Below are 18,640 nucleotides of genomic sequence, written 5' to 3'. Positions count from 1 at the left end.
AGCCCAGGCCAGTGCCTCTCCTTCCCCATTTGTTGAATGCTACTGTGTCAGCAGCCTCCCTGAGCAACCTGCATGTAAAAGGGACCCCACCCTCCCTTTGCTGTTACTCTGCTTCAGTTTTCAACATAGTTCTTACCACCCTGTGACCTTTTTTGTGGATTTGTCTGTGTTCCTCCACTAGTGAGCCCACCAGAGCAGGGTTTTGTTCGCTGGTATAACCCCAGCACTTACTACATAATAGGTGCTCATAAAATAGTTGTTTAATGAATGGTTATTTATAAATTGTCTTTTGAATCCCACAATAATGAGATTTCCTATTGCCTGTGATTCCTTTAGTACTAAAAATGCCTTGCCAGGTAGAAGCTAAAAGGTACACACTCTCTGTCGCTGAGAAACTTAAAATCTTGAGCAGACTGTGCTACTTTCTCCAGTTTGCTTATGTGAACCTGGAGATCCCTAACACCCGGCCTGTAGTGTGTTCATTTAATTCACACATACTCCTTGGATGCGTGTGGCTGGCAACCATTGTGCAGGCCCTGGAGGGGGCTGGCCCACAGGCGCTCACTGTCTGCCCTAAGACCAGGAACAGCCAAAGCTACTTCTGGGTATGAGGAAGATGGGCATGTAACACTTGTTAGTGATCTCTTAGGAAAATGGTCACAGAGTATTAAAACAAGATTCATTAAAAATAGTTAAAAAGAAACCTGCTGGGGCTACCCCTGCCCCCAACTTGTAAGTACTTTTTCAAACGTGTCAGTTCAGCAGCCTATAAGTTTGTGCATAGATTTCACTTAAATTCAAACTGACTTGTCATTCTGATAAGGAGCAGTTACTTTGAGTTAAAAATACTGAGGATTTAAAGCATTTGTAAGGACTTTGGGTTAAGTAGTTGATAAAGACTCTTCCATACTGCTGTTCTGAGACCTCTGACCCCCTCCAACTTGAGGTGTGGTCTCATGGTTGTGACTAAACTAAATGACACTTGGGTTCCTGAAAATAATGGTACATCTGCAGATTCTTATCCTGAAACATTGGGCCAGGTGTTTATGGTATTCAGAGATTGCAGGTTTTAGAAAGGCGGTGCCACATAAACCCTGTCTATTTTGTAATGCTCTCAGCAGGATTTGGGGTTAGCACTTATAATACAGCCTATTTCTGCAGTCAAATGATAAATGGGCAACAAAGTGTGATAAACACTAAATAGCTCGTGTCAGTTTAGGTCTAGACCGAGGGCTACAAATATACCAACAATAAAACAAATGAAGACAAAATAATTCTCAGTTTTCATTTCTTTTTCGGGGGGGGGGGCGGTGGAATTGCAGACCAGAAGCACCATCTATTGAGGACCACAGGTGTGGGGGACTCTGCCGGATGCTTTTCATCTGAATTACTCTTCAGAGCACCCTGTGAATCTGGGGTTTCCAGGCCATGATGCAGAGGTTCAGAGGTGTCTAGCCCAGGTCTCAGTGCCTCTGAAGCCTGACTGCACCGCACTAAGCAGTAATGTGAAGGCGTTGCTTTTGCTCAGATCTAGAAACTTCCAGCAACCTGCTTCCAGCTGGCACCATAGCTCACCTGTATCAGCACAGCGGCCTTTACTGGGTCTCCCGACTTCTACTCATGCTTCTCTCCCCTTTCCAAACCCAGCCCCCCATACTCTGTTCTCTACATAGCATCAAAGTGCTCATTTAAAACACAAATCCAATCACATCACCTCTCTGCTTAGAACCCTCCCAGAGCTTCCTATTACCATCGGAACAACACCCACAGCCTGACCTGGCCTATAAGGGCTGTGTGCTGTGGTGCCTGCCCACCTCTCCCTCATTTCTTACCCTTATCCCTCGTTCACTGTGCAGCAGTCCTCTTGGCCTTTTTGTTGTTCCTCCAGTTTGTGCTGGTTCATACTCAGAGTTTCCTCCCCCATATCTTGGTATCTTTCTCATCATTTAGACTTGATTTGACTATTGTCTTTCCTGACTACTGTATCTAAAACCACCTCCCTCATATTTCTTCCCCCACCTACCAATTCACCCTCTATTCTGTAGCCCTCATTAATTCTATCACAGCACTTCTGGCCATCTAGTCATCATGATATCCACTCCTGTTATTTGTTTCTGCACGTGGTCATTTTCTTTCTTCCTTCAGTGGAATGCAGGTGGGGACTTGCTCTCTCTTCTTCATGCCTGTGCACTCAGTGTTAGAACAGTGTTTGACATTTGATAAGTGTTTACTGAATGAATGAAGAAAGGATGCCAGAAAATAGCTGGTGAAGAAAAGGAAGAAGATGAGGAGGTTTAAAGTGAAGTATTTAAATTTTTTATATGTTTTTATTGATGTTAGAGAGAGAAAGGAAGAGGTAGAGGGAGAAACATCAGTGTGAGAGAAAGATCGGCCAACTGCCTCCTGCATGTCCCCCAGGCATGTGCCCTGACCAGGAATGTGCTTAATACCCGAGAATGGTACACTTAAAAATGGTTAAAAGGGTAAATTTCTTGTTATGTGTATTTTACCACAATGGGGAAAAAAAGTTAAAAAAAAATCACAGTGGCGTGCAGGGTAGAGAAGGAATTTCAGTGGCTTTGAGAAACTGGTTCTGAGGTCCTGGCAGCAGTCCAGGAGTAAGATGGTGGCTTGAACCAGAACAGTGGCTATGATATCATGAAGAAGTAGGATTTGTGAGTCAGGACTTTGTTATGGATAAGAAAGTAGGGAAAAGAAATGTCAGCGATGCCTCCCAGATTCATGACTTTCAGACATAGTGGAGTCATTTTTTGAGACAGGAAATTCCAAACCAGCTTAAGGGAAGATCATATGTGCAGTTTTGGATCTTTTTGTTTAAAGTTCTTTCATTCAAGTGGAGATGTTGGCTAGAGAGATATGAAACTCAGAGAGAGGTTTATAAGTGATATGTAAATTTTAGAGTTAATGACAAACAGATTATCATGGAAATCATGGACATGAAAGAAATCACCTTGAGGAGTAAGTAGAGAGTAAAGAGAATAGGGTCTTTGGACCAAGCCTTGGGGGAACGCCAGCCTATAGAGCCCGAGAAGATCAATAAGTGTTAGAAAGAAAGCTTGACCATTGAAGAAGAAAAATCAAAAGAGCTTTCCAACAAGAAATGCGAGATCCACAAGGTCAGCTTCCTGTCTCTGTCGATTTACCTATTCTGGATGTTTCACATAAATGAAGTCATACAATAGGTGGCCTTTTGTGTCAAGTATTTTTATTTATCATGTCTTCAAGGTTTATCCATGTTGTAGCATGTTTCTACACTTCACTTCTTTTTATGGTTGAATAAGTTTCCATGTGTGAATATGCCACATTGATAGACCTTTGGTTTGTTTCCACTTTTTGGCTATCCTGAGCAGTGTTACTATGAACATTCCTATGTAAGTATTTGTTTGAAAACCTGTTTTTCAGGTCTTTGGGTATAGGCCTAGGAGTGAAATTGCTGGGTCTAAGCTTAACTTTTTGAGGAAATAGCAATTCTTTTCCATAGAAGCTGCACGGTTTTGCACTCCCATCAGCAACGTAGGAAGGTTCTGATTGCTCTACATCCCCATCAACACTTTTATTTTCTGTATCATTATTACTAGTATTGTCATTCTGGTGGGTATGAAGTGGAACCCAGTTGTGTTTTGATTTGCATTTCTCCAATGACTAATGATGTCGAGCATCTTTTTATGTGCTTGTTAACATCTATAAATCTTCTTTAGAGAAATGTCTGTTCCAGTCCTGTGCTTACTTTTTGATTGGGTTGTCATTTTGTTAAGTTATGAGTTCTTTATATATTCTGGGTAATAGACCCATATCACATATATGATTTATAAATATCCCATTCTGTAGATTGTCTTTTTATTTTTGTTATAGTGTCCTTCAGGACACAATTTTTTTTTTTTTTTAATTTTGAGGAAGCCTAATTTACTTGGTTTTCTTTTGTTGCTTGTGCTTTTTTTTTTTTTTAATCACCACAAAGATTCCATTGACAAATCCAAGGTTAGGAAGATTTACCCTTATGTTTTCTTCTAAGAATTTTATAGTTTTGGCTCTTATACTTAGGTTCTACATCCTTTTGATTTTGTTCATTATTTAAATCATTGCTACTGAATTAGTTCAGTGTAGCCCATAAACTGGGGTCATAATTTACCTAGGTAAATTGCCCTCACATTGATTTCTGCAAATTTCAAAGGGAGAATTTGTGGGATTTCATAGGAGCATCTATTTCCATATAGCTAAATCCTTTATGGTTCAATAAACATCACTTTATTTTTATTTTTTAAATATATTTTTATTGATTTCAGAGAGGGGGGAGAGGGAGAGAGAGATAAAACCAATGATGAGAGCGAATCATTGATTGGCTGCCTCCTGCATGCCCCACCCTGGGGATTGAGCCTGCAAACCGGGCATGCGCCCCGACTGGAATTGAACCTGTGACCTCCTGGTTCACAGTTTGACGCTCAACCACTGAGCCACACCGGCTGGGCCATAAACATCACTTTATATATATAACACCTCTAAAACAACAACAAAACAAATATATATATATTTTTCCTCAACCTTTTTCTTCTAACATTAAGAATTCTAATTGCACTTCTACGGCCTTTTTACCTTCTCAAGCAGGTAGACGAATTTGCGCTTGACACTCAATGGAAGCAGAGAGCAGCGTTAAAGAGACAGGCCCCTTCCTTTTATTGGCCAGTTGAGTTTTGAAAGTAGAAAATTTTGGAGAAATTCACTTGATTTTGCAGTCCCTGAGAGAGAATAAAAGATTTTTAAAGAAAGTTTTCTCTGGATTTATGTATGACTGAGATGAATCATATATAGTAAATTCTTACTCCATTTTGTTTTCTAAACAGGATTGGGACAATCCGATTACATATGTTCTGTGGGTATCACTTCTTTCAAACATTACTTGTATTGTAGGTCACTGGAAGAAGAAATGGCCGATGATCTTTCAGTAGGTTTCTACATAGGAGAACTTAATAAATACTGTCAGAAGAACAACATAGATGTTAATTATCGCGAAGTGTCTAAGACAGGACCTCCACATGACTTAAGGTAAGATTCTATTTAGAAAAAGGATATATACCTATAAAATACAAACTAGGGGAATGAAACTCTGGCATAATTTTGAGGTCAATACTTAGAGTAAAATTGCCACAGACTTCTGTGAGAGAGTCCTCTTGGTATGAAATTGTAACTTTGGAGGATTCTGGAGAAAAAAAGAGGGTATAAGCTTTCTCATGCTTCAAGATGATATGCTATTATGCTTTTGGAGGTCACTGCTTAAATATTGAACATAGGTCAAAACCTCCAAAGGTAGACATAAGAGGTAGTGGTGGTTGGAATACTTGTGTCTCGATAATGCATGAGTTTCATAATGTTTTGTGAATATTTTCTTTCTAATCAGGTTTACAATTCAAGTTATATTAGATGGGAGAGAATTTCCACAAGGTAAAGGCAAATCAAAGAAGGAAGCAAAAAATGCTGCAGCCAAATTAACTCTTGAAAAACTTAAAGAAGAACGGGTGAGTAATTGCCTTTTTTCCCCTAGTGAAAAGGGACTCACAATATAGTTTATATTTTTCTCTGTGAGAAAATACCGACATAAAAAAAAAATCCATTGGCAAGTTCCCTTACATTCACAAGTTCAGTTCAGTGTTTTCCCTGTCTCCATTTCTGTAGAACCTGAAAGAAAGGTACACCTAGGCCCCAGCTGGTTTGGCTCAGTGGATAGAGCATTGGCCTGTGGACTGAAGGGTCCCGGGATGGATTCCAGTCAAGGGCACATGCCCAGTTGCGGGCTCGATCCCCAGTAGGGGTTGTGCAGGAGGCAGCCTATCAATGATTCTCTCTCATCATTGATGTTTCTCTCTCTCTCTCCCTCTCCCTTCCTATCTGAAATCAATAAAAACATATTTTAAAAAAAGGAAGAAAGGTACACCTAGGAAATAGTGGTTAAAGCTGGATAATACCTGTTTAGAATGCCCATAGTAGTGACATTCTCTAAAGTTGAACAGATGTGGAAAGGAAACAGGGAGAAATGAGCTGACAGGTGCTGGTAGAAGTCCCTCCACTTAATTGAGGGAATCCGTGGAAAAGGACAAAGAGATGAAGGGGATTGTATGGAGAGGGATGTATGTGGAAGGCAGGTAATGGAGAACCAACATACATATAATTGGCAGCCCTGAAGATGAGAACAGAGTGACCAGTACAGAAAATGCTACCTGGAAAGATTTCAGTAGAAAAAAAATTTTTTAAAATATATTTTTAGAGGAAGGGAAAGGGAGAGAGAGATAGAAACATCAATGATGAGAATCATTGATCGGCTGCCTCCTGCACGCCCTATACTAGAGACCAAGCTTGCAATCCAGGCATGTGCCCTTGACCGAAATCAAACCCAGGACCCTTCAGTCTGCAGTCTGATGCTCTATCCACTAAGCCAAACCAGCTAGAGCTAGAAAATATTTCTGAAATAGAGAAATAACTGGGTGAAGATTAAAATAACGGATATAGGAAAATACAGGATCAAATTAACTCTTGAAATACTTAAAGAAAAACAGGTGAGTAATTGCAACTTCAGTCATTGTGAAAGTACTGAGTTCTAGTGATGAAGAAAGAATCCTCAAGCATCTAGGCAGAAGAAAGAAATTATGTAAAATGTAAAAATGAAAAAAAAAGCAACATTAAAAACCAGGATATAATGGAGCAGCGGCTTTAAAATGAAACAAGAAATCATTTATGGGTGGCACAAAAGATTGTCATTCTCAGATACTGAAACTTTCAGAAAATTTAGCTTTCAAGATACTTTCCTGCAAAATCTTACTTGAAGATATATCCTTCTAACCTCAATTGAAAAAATAAATTTGGCAAAAATCACAAACTCCTAAGTTGTTAATGAGCTAGAAAACCAAGTCAAGAAAATAGAAAAAGAACAAAAATTTAACTATTTTATTTTCTCCAAAAAAAGCAGAAGACAGAAAATAACAAAGGGCAGAAAGTAATGTAAAAGAAAATAAAGAAAATCAATTAAATCCAAAGTCAGTTGTTTAAACAAGATTAATAAAGTAGCAAAACTTTAGACACAATTTTGTTAGATTAGGACTAAAAGAAGATGCAGATAGCAATGGAAGGATTGATACTGTTATATTCACCTTTTCCATTAAGTTATCATCAAAGATATAACTTTAGTTCAATATTTGTTATTTTGTTTTTTGAGGGTACAGTAAGCTAGGAAGTGTTATAGTATTTTGCATGGAAAAACAGAAAATTGACTCTTGTTTTTCCTTATCCTATACTAGAGGCCCAGTGCATGGATTTGTGCACTGGTGAGGTCCAGCCAGCCCACCCTGATGGGGGCCATTAGCAGTGGGCGGCTGGGGTGAGGGGCCATGGGCAGGGCTGGCCAGGGTGAGGGGCCCGTAGGCATTTTGGTCGTTCTGCCATTCAGTCGATTTGCATATTAGCCTTTTATTATAGAAGGGTAATATGTAAATCAACCAAATGGTGGAATGATTGGTTGCTATGATGCGCACTGACCACTAGGGGCAGACACTTAATGCAGGAGCTGCCCCCTGTGGTCATTGCACTCCCACAGGGGAGCCTCCGTGTCAGTGCTAAGGATGTCCTACTGACGGCCTAGGCCCGGGCCTAAGGGCTCCTGGACTGTGAGAGGGCACAGGCTGGGCTGAGGGACCCCCCCTTGCCCACCCTGAGTTCATGAATTTTGTGCACCGGGCCTCTAGTGAAACTATAAAAGGAAAATGGGGTGATTCTTTTTCTATTGTTAAAATTCTTGTGGGAATTTTCTGGTAGAGGAAAGTATATGTTTCTACTTTGACTCAAAGTAATAGAATAGTAGGGGAGTATATAAAATCTAAGTTGTTTATCAAATGACACATTTAGTAATTTTATTAGAAAAATAAAATACAGAGTCCTGGCTATTAGTGGTTAGAGTGTCAGCCGAGCACTAAAGCGTCTAGGGTTTGATTCCAGGTAAAGGGCACATACCTGGGATTTGGGTTTGGGGAGACGTGCAGGAGGCAACCCAGTGGATGTGCCCTTCTCATAAGGATATTTTTCTTTCTCCTCTCTCTCTGTCTCTTTCTCCCCATCCCAACTCCCTCCTTTCCACTCACCCTGAAAAGCAATGGAAAAAATGCCCTCGGGAGAGAATTAACAACAACAACAACAAAAAGAAAATACAGAGTTAAATCTTTGTTGTCATCTGCATTAAACAAGATTTTTTTATTCTTTGCAGGAATCTAGTCCTTTATCCCTGCCAACAACAGATACTTCAGATGATTTATCCAGTGAGAATTTCGTAGGTCGTCTTGATAGGATTGCCCAAAAGGAAAGACTCTCTGTAAATTATGAACAAAGAAGTGAATTGAGCCCTAGTGGGTCCGGAAGGTGAGATGAAGTCGGGTTTTTCCTTCTGTTTCATTGAATCTAAGCAATAAAATGAGCAATTATTTCCATGTCTAATTTTTTAGAAATGTTTGTCCTTTTTGTACATTTTGCACGGAAGGTTTTACAGGACTTATAAACTATTGGACAGCTTTGTAATTAAAATGTTAAAATACTTCAATGCTGAAAGCTTGGAACCCATCTAGCATAATTGATCAGATCTGGGCAATCCTTTATATCTGAGGCCTATCTGGGTGGTTTAATCTGCAGGACACCTAGGAGTGTCCTGTATGAAGGATGCAGAGATCTCTCCAGCTCTGAGATCATAAATGGGAGTGGCTGCGTGAGGATGGCCCTGCCACACAATGAGAGAGCTGTCTGTCCAAGTGCTCATCTTTCATATTTGTTTAAATGGTGTCCCTCTGAAGATTGATACCATGTATTAGGAGGAATAGTATTTCGTCTTAGACCAGGGGTGGGCAAACTTTTTGACTCGAGGGCCACAATGGGTTCTTAAACTAGACCGGAGGGCTGGAACACAAGCATGGACGAAGTGCACGGAAGGTTTTACAGGACTATAGGACAGCTTTGTAATTAAAATATTAAAATACTTCAATGCTGAAAGCTTGGAACCCACCTAGCATAATTAATCAAATCTGGGCAATCCTTTATTCCTGAGGCCTATCTGGGTGGTTTAATCTGCAGGACACCTAGGAGTGTCCTGTATGAAGGATGCAGAGATCTCTCCAGCTCTGAGATCATAAATGGGAGTGGCTGCGTGAGGATGGCCCTGCCACACAATGAGAGAGCTGTCTGTCCAAGTGCTCATCTTTCATATTTGTTTAAATGGTGTCCCTCTGAAGATTGATACCATGTATTAGGAGGAATGGTATTTCGTCCTAGACTATGAGGAGACCAGGATTTGAGGAATATGATGAGGGGGACAGATTAAGAGTTTCAGTTACTGAAAATGTCACCAGTGAGCTAAGACTTAAGTGAGGATAAAGAATGGACTGGGCCCTAGCTGGTTGGCTCAGTGGATAGAGCGTCAGCCTGTGGACTGAAGGGTCCCAGGTTCGATTCCGGTCAAGGGCACTCAAGAGCATGCGGCTGGGTTGCAGGCTCGATCCCCAGTAGGGGGCATACAAGAGGCAGCCAATCTATGGTTCTCTATCTCTCCCTCCCTCTCCCTTCCTCTCTGAAATCAATTAAATATATATATAAATGGACTGGAACTGAGAAAAACAAACCAATGAGCATGAGGGAGATTGTTTCTCAGCTACAACCAGTCAATTAACTGAGAGAACAAAATCTAAATGCAAATAGCCCAAACAATCACTTTAAGATACTGTTCTCTGAATTGATGGAGCTATTCATGTTTGACTTTTTACTCCCATGGCTTTTAGGCCAAGAGAAAAAGAGAAAAATGTGATGGTATGAAATAGTCAAAAGTGAATTCTGTGGGTCAGGCTCATAAATTATTTTACATTTCCTTAGCTTAGCTGTTTGTTTGCTATGAATTAGGTACTCTAACATGAGATTCCTAAAAGACAGAAGTCTTCTTAGGAGGTGCCTGGGAAAAATAGGAACTTATAGAAGCGATGAAGTCACTTAGCTTAACCCCCTAATTCATTCTCCCTTTAGGACCTAGAGGAGAAGTCTCACACTGGTTAGCTGTATTTCTCTCTCTAGTAAATAATATTGGAATAATTTTGTGGTAATCTATAGTAACTCCATGATACTTACCATGTGCATTGCTTTGCCACCTTAAAAATAATTCTTATGCCCGGCCAGCATGGCTCAGTGGTTGAGCATCGATGTATGAAGCAGGAGGCCATGGTTGGATTCTCGGTCAGGGCACATGCCCAGGTTGTGGGCTTGATCCCCAATATGGGGCATGCACGAGGCAGCCGATCAATGATTCTCTCTCATCAGTGGTGTTTCTATCTCTCTCTCCCTTTCTTCCCTCTCTGAAATCAATAAAAATATATTTTAAAAAGTAATAATTATTATATAATTGTCCAAGTGTCCTGGCCTAACCACAAATGTCCTTACATTCATATGAGGAGGAGTGGGCTTCAGCCCGAGGGGTTTTGCACTATGGGGATTTTTCTTAGGATTTTGTGCAGGTAGTAGGGGCAGGAAATGCTGAGGTTAGAGCAGAATCCTTGCTTTGCTCATTCCCTACAAAACAGCGTAACCTCATTGTTTCTCCTGTAGAAGCCATTTCCTTTTCTGGCTTTTTCTTCCCCATTTGAACATCTCTGAGAAATTCACCGATCATCTTTCCATTTCTGCCTTCATATGTTCTGACCTTTAGGGAATTTTTTAAAAATCACCACTTAGTGCCTTTATGCCAGATCTTTGAAGGAAGCAACAAAAAGTTAGAAGTTGCCTGGAAAATGCAACCTGAGACGTCAGGCAATCCTGGTTATTCTGACAAATTGGTCCAGTTATTGAAGATTTAAATTACACAAAGACATGAAAGACAAAGCTACCTTAGTGTGCTTTAAGGCCTTTATTGATATGTGTGTGTGTGTTTGTGTTTGTTTTCTAATCATAAGTTAGATTAACTATTTTTTGGTATTTCAGTAAATAATGTCCATCATTTTTCCTAGTTTTTTTTGTAAATGCAAAATTGGACAGAAAGAATATCCTGGTGCTGTAGGTTCTACTAAACGGAAGGCAAAACAGTTGGCTGCTAAACTTGCATATGAACAGATACAATTAGAAAAAAGCTCAACGGTACGTACTGCCTTTGGATGTATTTCTTGTACTTTGTAATTTTCTCTGAAATTGCTTTGAGGTTTGACTGTGCTTGCATGATGTCAAGACAACCAATCACATAGCAAAAAGATTCCTCGATTCCGTGTCCCACCTGTGTCCCATGCGTTAATCTCCTAATTGTGTGTGGCTGTGGATTTGGTAAATGTGGAGAAATGGATGTGGCAGTTAGCACACGGAGACCGAGCCACTGTGGAGAAGCATTTAGTTGTAGTTACACCCCCTGAGGGGCTCTCTTTCTTCCAGAAAGGTGATTCAGGATCCGCTGACACTTCCCTGGCTGGGTCCAGTGACTGTGGGAGCAGCTTCTCCATGGCACCGGTGTGTACAGCAGACAGCTGTGATATTTAAGAAATTCAAATTGCTGCCTGAAAGAGCACATTTTTATGAAAAATGTTTATTGTTTAAAAAGAATTTAGGGAAATAAGTTACTTACCAACAAAAATAGACAGAATTCATGAACTAATAATTGCTCCCTTTTCTTCTAGCAGTTCTGAATCATCCTCTGAAAGTGGCTTTTCAGGAAATGGATCAGAGAGAAATTATAACAGTGACAGAGTTAGTAATGCTCTTTCATCTTCTGTGGTACAGTATTCGTCTCTAAACTTCCTAGTTAGTCTGAATCCCCTTTGTGCTTCCTCACTTAAAAATGACCTTCAACCTCATTTTTCTATTTTTATCTCCTGTGCTCTCACTAATAATATTTGGTGTTTTTGACTCTCTTCTTTCTTTATGAACCCACATCCCTCACATGTAGAGTTCTCCCACTTGTCACACCCATCTTTCTCTCCCTACTGGCCTTCATATTTTCAAATATTCCTGTGATCTTGCTTTTTATCTTATACCAGCTGAGCAGTAATTAAAAGACTCATTCATATAGCTCTGCTTCTGTTTTTAAAAAATCAGAACTAAACTTAAATAAAAACGAAACAAATAAGATAAATTTTGTGGTAATGCTTAGTGTTACAAAAGTTATTCTATTTATAAGGAACTACAAATCAATAAGAAAAAGACAACTCAGTAGAAAAATATGCAAACAATCTGCACAGAAAATTCAGAGAAGAGATACCCAGATGGTCAAATAACATATGAAATGATATACAATTCAAAAGAACAGTTAGATGCTATTTTAAACTCATCAAGTTGGTAAAATTTGAGTCTGGCAATAGTAAGTATTGACACAGCTATGTTCCCTTATCCTATATAATAAACCCTAATATGCAAATCGACTGAATGGCAGAATGACCAGTCGCTACGACTCTCACTGACCACCAGGGGGCAGATGCTCAATGCAGGAGCTGCCCCCTGGTGGTCAGTGTGCTCCGCAGCCGAGGAGCGGGCCTAAGCCAGCTGTCATACATCCCCCAAGGGGTCCCGGACTTCGAGGAGGCACAGGCTGGGCTGAGGGACTCTTTCCAGTGCACGAATGTTGTGCACTGGGCCTCTAGTAACTATTATATGCTGCTGGTGCAAGTAGAAATGAGTACAACCATTTTGGAGAACAATTTGTCAACATGTAGTAAAGTTGAGGGTGTACATGCTATAATGCCAAGGAGTTCCCTTCCTGGGGATATTTCCTAGAGAAACACATGCATGTGTGCACAGAGAAACAGGTGTAAGAATATTCTGTGCAACATTGGATGTAATGGGAAGAAATTAGAAAAAAATATTGCTCATGAACAGAATGGCTAAATTACTCTGTAGTGTAGTCATCATGTAGTTTGTTTCTTTAGAAAACAAACCAAACAATGCAATACTGAGGCTGGCGGGTGATATGAGCACAAGAAATCTTAGTCTGATGCTCCCCACTCTGTATCACTATATTTAGGTTGAGAAAGAAATCCACAAAATCTACCAGAATAATAGTGAATATGAATGAAAGTAGTTATGACATTAATTTTTGAGAGATATATTGAAGATTCCCGCTTTTTGCTAAATATAGAAATTAATTTGTACTAAAAATGAAATATCAGCATTGCACTTTTTTAAAAAATATATTTTTATTGATTTTTTACAGAGAGAGGAAGGGAGAGGGATAGAGAGTTAGAAACATCGATGAGAGAGAAACATCAACCAGCTGCCTCCTTCACACCTCCTACTGGGGATGTGCCCGAAACCAAGGTACATGCCCTTGACCAGAATCAAACCTGGGACCTTTCAGTCCGCAGGCCAATGCTCTATCTACTGAACCAAACCGGTTTGGCAGCATTGCAGTTTTTAACTGATGATCAGATCAGAAACCCTTGGGGAAACTGTTTTAAACTAGATCCCTGGGCTCCATCTGTGTCGTGATTAGCGCTGTGACTGATGGGATGCACGCCTTCTTGCTGAGCTCTGCTGGCCAGAGGATCAGCAGGGAAGCCATATTCTGTACCTGGAGAATCAGTGCTTCTTCAGAACATGCCCTACAATGGCCATATCTGTCTGGTTGCTATAATAGATGAGAACATTGACATAAGCAAGTAAACTGGGTAGCAGGGTTCAATAAGAGTACATGATTGATGAGCTTAAGAACTGTGGTTACAAAACCTGCTAGAAGTAAAGGAGGAGAGAAAGCAAAAAAAAGCAATAGGGCCCTGGCCAGGTGGCTCAGTTGGTTGTAGTGTCATCCCACACACCAAAAGGTGGAGGGTTGATTCCTGGTCAGGGCACATACCTAGGTTGTGGGTTCAATCTCCAGTCAGGGCTCAACCAATCAGTGTTTCTCTCTCACACTGATGTTTCTCTCTCTCTCTCTCTCTCTCTCTCTTCTCTCTCTCTTTCTTTCTCTTCCTTTCTCTCTCTTTAGAAAACAAACCAAACAAACAAAAAACATATCCTCAGGTGAAAATTTTTAAAAAAAAGGATAAAAGCATTGATTTAATCATTTGAAACAACTTTTCGTTTTCTTTTGTTATAGAGTCATCTCAGAAAAGGTTTGAAGAACGTGAAAATGTGAGTATCATTATGCATTGAATTTAGTTTGAAATGAAGTTTTCTTTCAGACTTAGTCTGTCAACCTTATTTATTAACTCGAGTATTTGTAGAGTGTTGTACATCCTTATTTGAGTAGGGTTTTAACCTTTTGCACTCCAACGTCGAGGCTGACTTGACAGACCAGGCGCTAGTAGCAGCTGCAACGTCGAGTTGGTGATTGAGCTAATTGGCAATTTCCGCCAGGGAACTACTGCAACCAAGAGAGGAAGGACTTCCAATTTGGACCAGACTGTTTGAATTCCAAAAATAAAATTGGAGCGCAAAGGGTTAAAAGTAGAAAGCATTGCCCTGGCCAGTATGGCTCAGCTGGTTGAGTGTTGTCCCATGCACTCAAAGGTAACTGGTTAGATTCCCATTCAGGACACATTCCCAGGTTGCTGGTTCAGTCCTTGGTGGGTGCAGGAGGCAGCTGATTGATGTTTCTCTCACATGAATGTTTCTCTCTCTCCCCTTCCCTCCTCATCGTCTCAAATTAATAAAGACATATTTTTAAAAAGTAGAGAGCATGGTTAAAGATCACAAAAAGCTTGAATGTACAAACAAATAATTTTAAATATGCAGAGAAATTGTTGTACGCACACTGTACAGGGTACACATAAAGGCCTTCGGGGATCTTGCTAGAGTAATTGGTTAAGGGAAGAGGGCTTGGCGAGAGATTTTCAAGAGAAGTGCATTATTCTGCAGATAAACAGGTAGAGCAGAAATGGTGTAGACTCAGGTAAGAAATAAAAATATCAAATGCTATCAAATGTTGATTCAAAATATTAAAAAATCTAGTAAGCTCTGGAAAAAGCCCAAGTGCCCATCAGTAGCTGAGTGGATGACAAAGCGGTGGTGCATTTATGCAGTGGAATACTACACAGCTATAAAAAAGAAGGAACTCTGACCTTTTCCAGCAGCATGGATGGACCTGGAGATTATTATGCTAAGTGAAGCGAAGTTAAAAAAAAGCGTAGTGCATGGCATAAAACCACTCTAAGCAAGTTACATTTGATTTCAATGTTATTTGAATTTTACATTCTTCTCTAATTTTTAGAAATTTGGCACCTAAATTTGACTCTCCTGTAAACAAGCATACTGTGGATGAGAGGTAAGAAAGAACTGTAAAACAGAATTTGCTTAGAGATATGTTTGTTTATTCCACAAAAGTTTCATAATGAACTGTTGTACATCAGACAGGCCGTATATACTAGTATTTCCACCTGAACAGTTAAATTATTTTGTACAGTCAGGTCCACAGCAGATCATTGTATCTTAGAGAAGTAAAGTTTCGACAAATCTAAATGGAATGTGGTGATGTAGATCTACTGGTTGCTGTGTGGATTATGATTAAAGGGGAGGAGGGGAGAAAGTGGAGAGTCTCATGAGCAAGGTTGTGCAGGAGCCTGGTGGAAGCTTTGACTGGGGTGGAAGATGTCAGACGGGAAAAGTGGGCCGATACCAGTATATGTGATGCTTATGTGGGTTTCTCTGAGATCTATGGAAGTTTTTAATATTGAAAGCAAATATTCCTATAAACCAGTGATTTCCCCCTCCCCCCCCAAAAAAAGTACTCTTGCCATAATCAGAATAGCACCACTTGAATCTGTTTTTCATTTTCCAGTTTTCACTTTGAAAAAGGATGTCTCTTGTAGTAGATCATCTGTTTGGGTTTAAATAAAAGAGGCCTATTTGCAATAAAAGAACATTGCAAATAAGTTTAAAAATAACAATAAAGAGCCCTAGCTGGTTTGGCTCAGTGGATAGAGCATCAGCCTGCAGACTGAAGAGTCCCTGGTTCGATTCTGGTCAAGGGCACATACCTCAGTTGCAGGCTCCTCCCCAGCCCCGGACCTAGTCAGGGTGCGTGCAGAAGGCAACCAGTCAATGTGTTTCTCCCACATCAATATTTCTCTCTGTCTTTCCCTCTCTCTTCCACTCTCTCTAAAAATCAATGGAAAAAATCCTCCAGTGAGGATTTAAAAAAACTTAAAAATTTAAAAAGTAAATTCAGTACTAAAACAAACAAAAAACCAATAAAGAATCCACATCTATCAAATAACTGCCTAATATATAGCTGGCACTGTGCTGGGCATTGGCATTGGGTCTATAGTAGGAACAAATAGAACAGCTCTAGCCCTCATAGAGTTTTGTGGGGTTGAAAATTACCTGAAAAGTCTGTAATTACAAACTATGGTCAGAAGCCTGAAAGATGAGGCGGCACAGGGAGGTGGAAAATGAAGATGGGACAGGAGACGTGAGGGTTCAAGGAGCAGAGAGTAGGTTGTGTGCTTGGAATGCAGTGAAAATGGGCACTGTGCCAGGGGACAAGCTGGAGAGGGAGCAGAGGTTCCATCACAAGGCCCCATGGAGGCCATTTAACGACTTTCCATTTTTTTCTGAATGCAAAGCTAGGCTATTGGCAGTTAGGCAATAAAGAGACATGATCATACTGGTTGCTGTGTGGATTATGATAGGGGAGGAGGAGGGGAGAAAGTGGAGAGTCTCATGAGCAAGGTTGTGCAGGAGCCTGGTGGAAGCTTTGACTGGGGTGGAAGATGTCAGACGGGAAAAGTGGGCCGATACCAGTAATATGTTTTAGAAGTAGAATTGGCAGGTCCTCATGATGGAATTAGAGGTCTACAAGCCAGGCTGGCCCTGAGCATCTGCTCATTTCTCTTATAATAGCTTGATGGCAGCCGTGGAACACAATATGGTGCTTTTTTCTAAAATTTTATGCTTGTGAGAAGATTCTTTCTCATGGCAGTTGTACAGCCAGGAGTTGCCTGTGTCTTCCAGGGATGATCTGTTGTGTTGAGAGGAGGGGGAGGAACGATTCGTTGTGACTCAAGAGTTTCTGTGTGGAGTGGGCCCTTCTTATTCAGAAGTGGGGAGGCAAGTTTGTTATATAGTCCATTTCATCAGTGGCCTTAAGGGAAAGTGGAAAGGGTGGCGGCCAGCTAGCGTTGGATCTTAGAGTAACAGTGGCATTTATCCTTTAAGGTTTATCAACGATTTTGAAGAAATAGCACCTATTGGCTCTGGTGCATATGGCAGTATTTTCAAAGCAAAACACAGAATTGATGGGACGACTTACGTTATTAAACGTGTTAAATACAATAACGAGTAAGTAGTAAATGTTTTGTTTCATTATTTTAAATAAGAAGGTATGTTGAATTGTACTATTCTTTTTTATGTATCTGTCTTCTTCATGAGTATATTATTTACTTTTTCCCAGTCCTCCTTAAAAATGTTACTCTAGCCCGGCTGGCATGGCTCAGTTGCGAGTCCACCTATGAACGAGGAGGTCACAGTTTGATTTCCGATCAGGGCACATGCCCAGGTTGCGGGCTAGATCCCCAGTAGGGGGTGTGCAAGAGGCAGCCAGTCATTGATGTTTCTATCTCTCTTTCCCTCTCCTTTCCTCTCTGAAATCAATAAAAAAAATATATATTTAAAAAATGTTATTCTATCATCAGGAGCTTGGCTTACTCAGAGCATGAGGTGTTAGTCCAGTGGGGTCAGACTAGACCTGGGTTCAGTAACCTCGGTACTTGAGTTCTGGCTAAAAAAGCCAAGACTCCATCTATGAGAGAAAATCACAGAGGTGGAAGAAGTAGGAAACAAGTGATAGAGGCAAAGGAAGGGTCCTTGAAGTTTGGGAATTAGGAAGGTAATGGTAACACGCTGGGGGGATGGGGATGGGGATGGGGAGGGAGAGGAGAAGATGCAGGCCTGCTCCTGGGAGGGAGAGCTCACTGAGTCCTCAGTCCTAAGGGTTTTAAGGGTGGAGATTTTAGGGAAGGTCCCAGGGGAAGATCTTAATAGAATATTCAGCAGCTTTCCAGGTGTGTCCTTTCAAGGTCAAGGTCTCCACTGATTGATTGGTCAGTGCCAATGCAGCTGGTCCTGAGGTCAGCCATGAGATCACTTATTTGGTTTTGCTGCTTTTCTGGGCCTGGAGCTGAAATACAACTGAGGCCTAGATGTTATCTCTAGGGAGGAAAGGTTAGGGATTCCAAAATGCATGACCAGCAATATGCTAGGAGGAGGAAAGGTCACCCTGGGGGCAAGATGTCACCCTATAATTGTCCTTTTCTAGGCACCCAAGGCTTTTCCCTTTAGTGACCTTCTGTACCTGGCCCACACTCCTTGCTCTGCTCGGGTCTAACTGCCTACCACAAGTCTGTTAAGGCTGTCTTGATGAAAACGCAAGTTATAGAGTCATTTAGCTCAAGGTGACCTTTGAGATTTTCTAGTTTCATCTCCTGACTCGTTTTCCAGCAATTGTTACTTCGTCTAAGTTGGCCAGACTGATCCTTCAAAGACTAGAGAAGGGCAGAAAAGGTGGAAAAGAGATATGTAGAGTGGGCTGAGCAAAGGAGAAACAGTCAAAGAGTCCTAGGTGCTCTTCATCCCAATCACACCTACTTCCTGTCCAAGGACAATACCTTGCTTGGCTTTGGAAACACCTTTATGCCTTCTTGGC

At 40.8% G+C, this 18,640-nt stretch overlaps 1 protein-coding gene across 2 annotated transcripts in view; it reads left to right on the top strand.

Annotated features, from left to right (window-relative positions):
• LOC102242739 (interferon-induced, double-stranded RNA-activated protein kinase) overlaps positions 1-18,640 on the top strand; it is a 274,887-nt gene that overhangs the window by 237,806 nt on the left and 18,441 nt on the right. For both annotated transcript variants that reach the window (XM_014538418.1, XM_014538419.1), the window contains exons 2-10: positions 4,927-5,061; positions 5,414-5,531; positions 8,264-8,415; positions 11,031-11,157; positions 11,443-11,516; positions 11,685-11,781; positions 14,096-14,130; positions 15,209-15,262; positions 17,155-17,277. In XM_014538418.1, coding sequence (XP_014393904.1) covers positions 4,943-5,061; positions 5,414-5,531; positions 8,264-8,415; positions 11,031-11,157; positions 11,443-11,516; positions 11,685-11,781; positions 14,096-14,130; positions 15,209-15,262; positions 17,155-17,277 — 899 coding nt within the window. In that variant the 5' untranslated portion in view covers positions 4,927-4,942. The remainder of the gene's footprint in view (positions 1-4,926; positions 5,062-5,413; positions 5,532-8,263; positions 8,416-11,030; positions 11,158-11,442; positions 11,517-11,684; positions 11,782-14,095; positions 14,131-15,208; positions 15,263-17,154; positions 17,278-18,640) is intronic.

The sequence above is a fragment of the Myotis brandtii genome, unplaced genomic scaffold, assembly GCF_000412655.1.
Source record: "Myotis brandtii unplaced genomic scaffold, ASM41265v1 scaffold191, whole genome shotgun sequence".
In the NCBI taxonomy this organism is placed as follows: Eukaryota; Metazoa; Chordata; class Mammalia; order Chiroptera; family Vespertilionidae; genus Myotis; species Myotis brandtii.
This window is presented reverse-complemented; position numbering and strand designations above follow the sequence as displayed.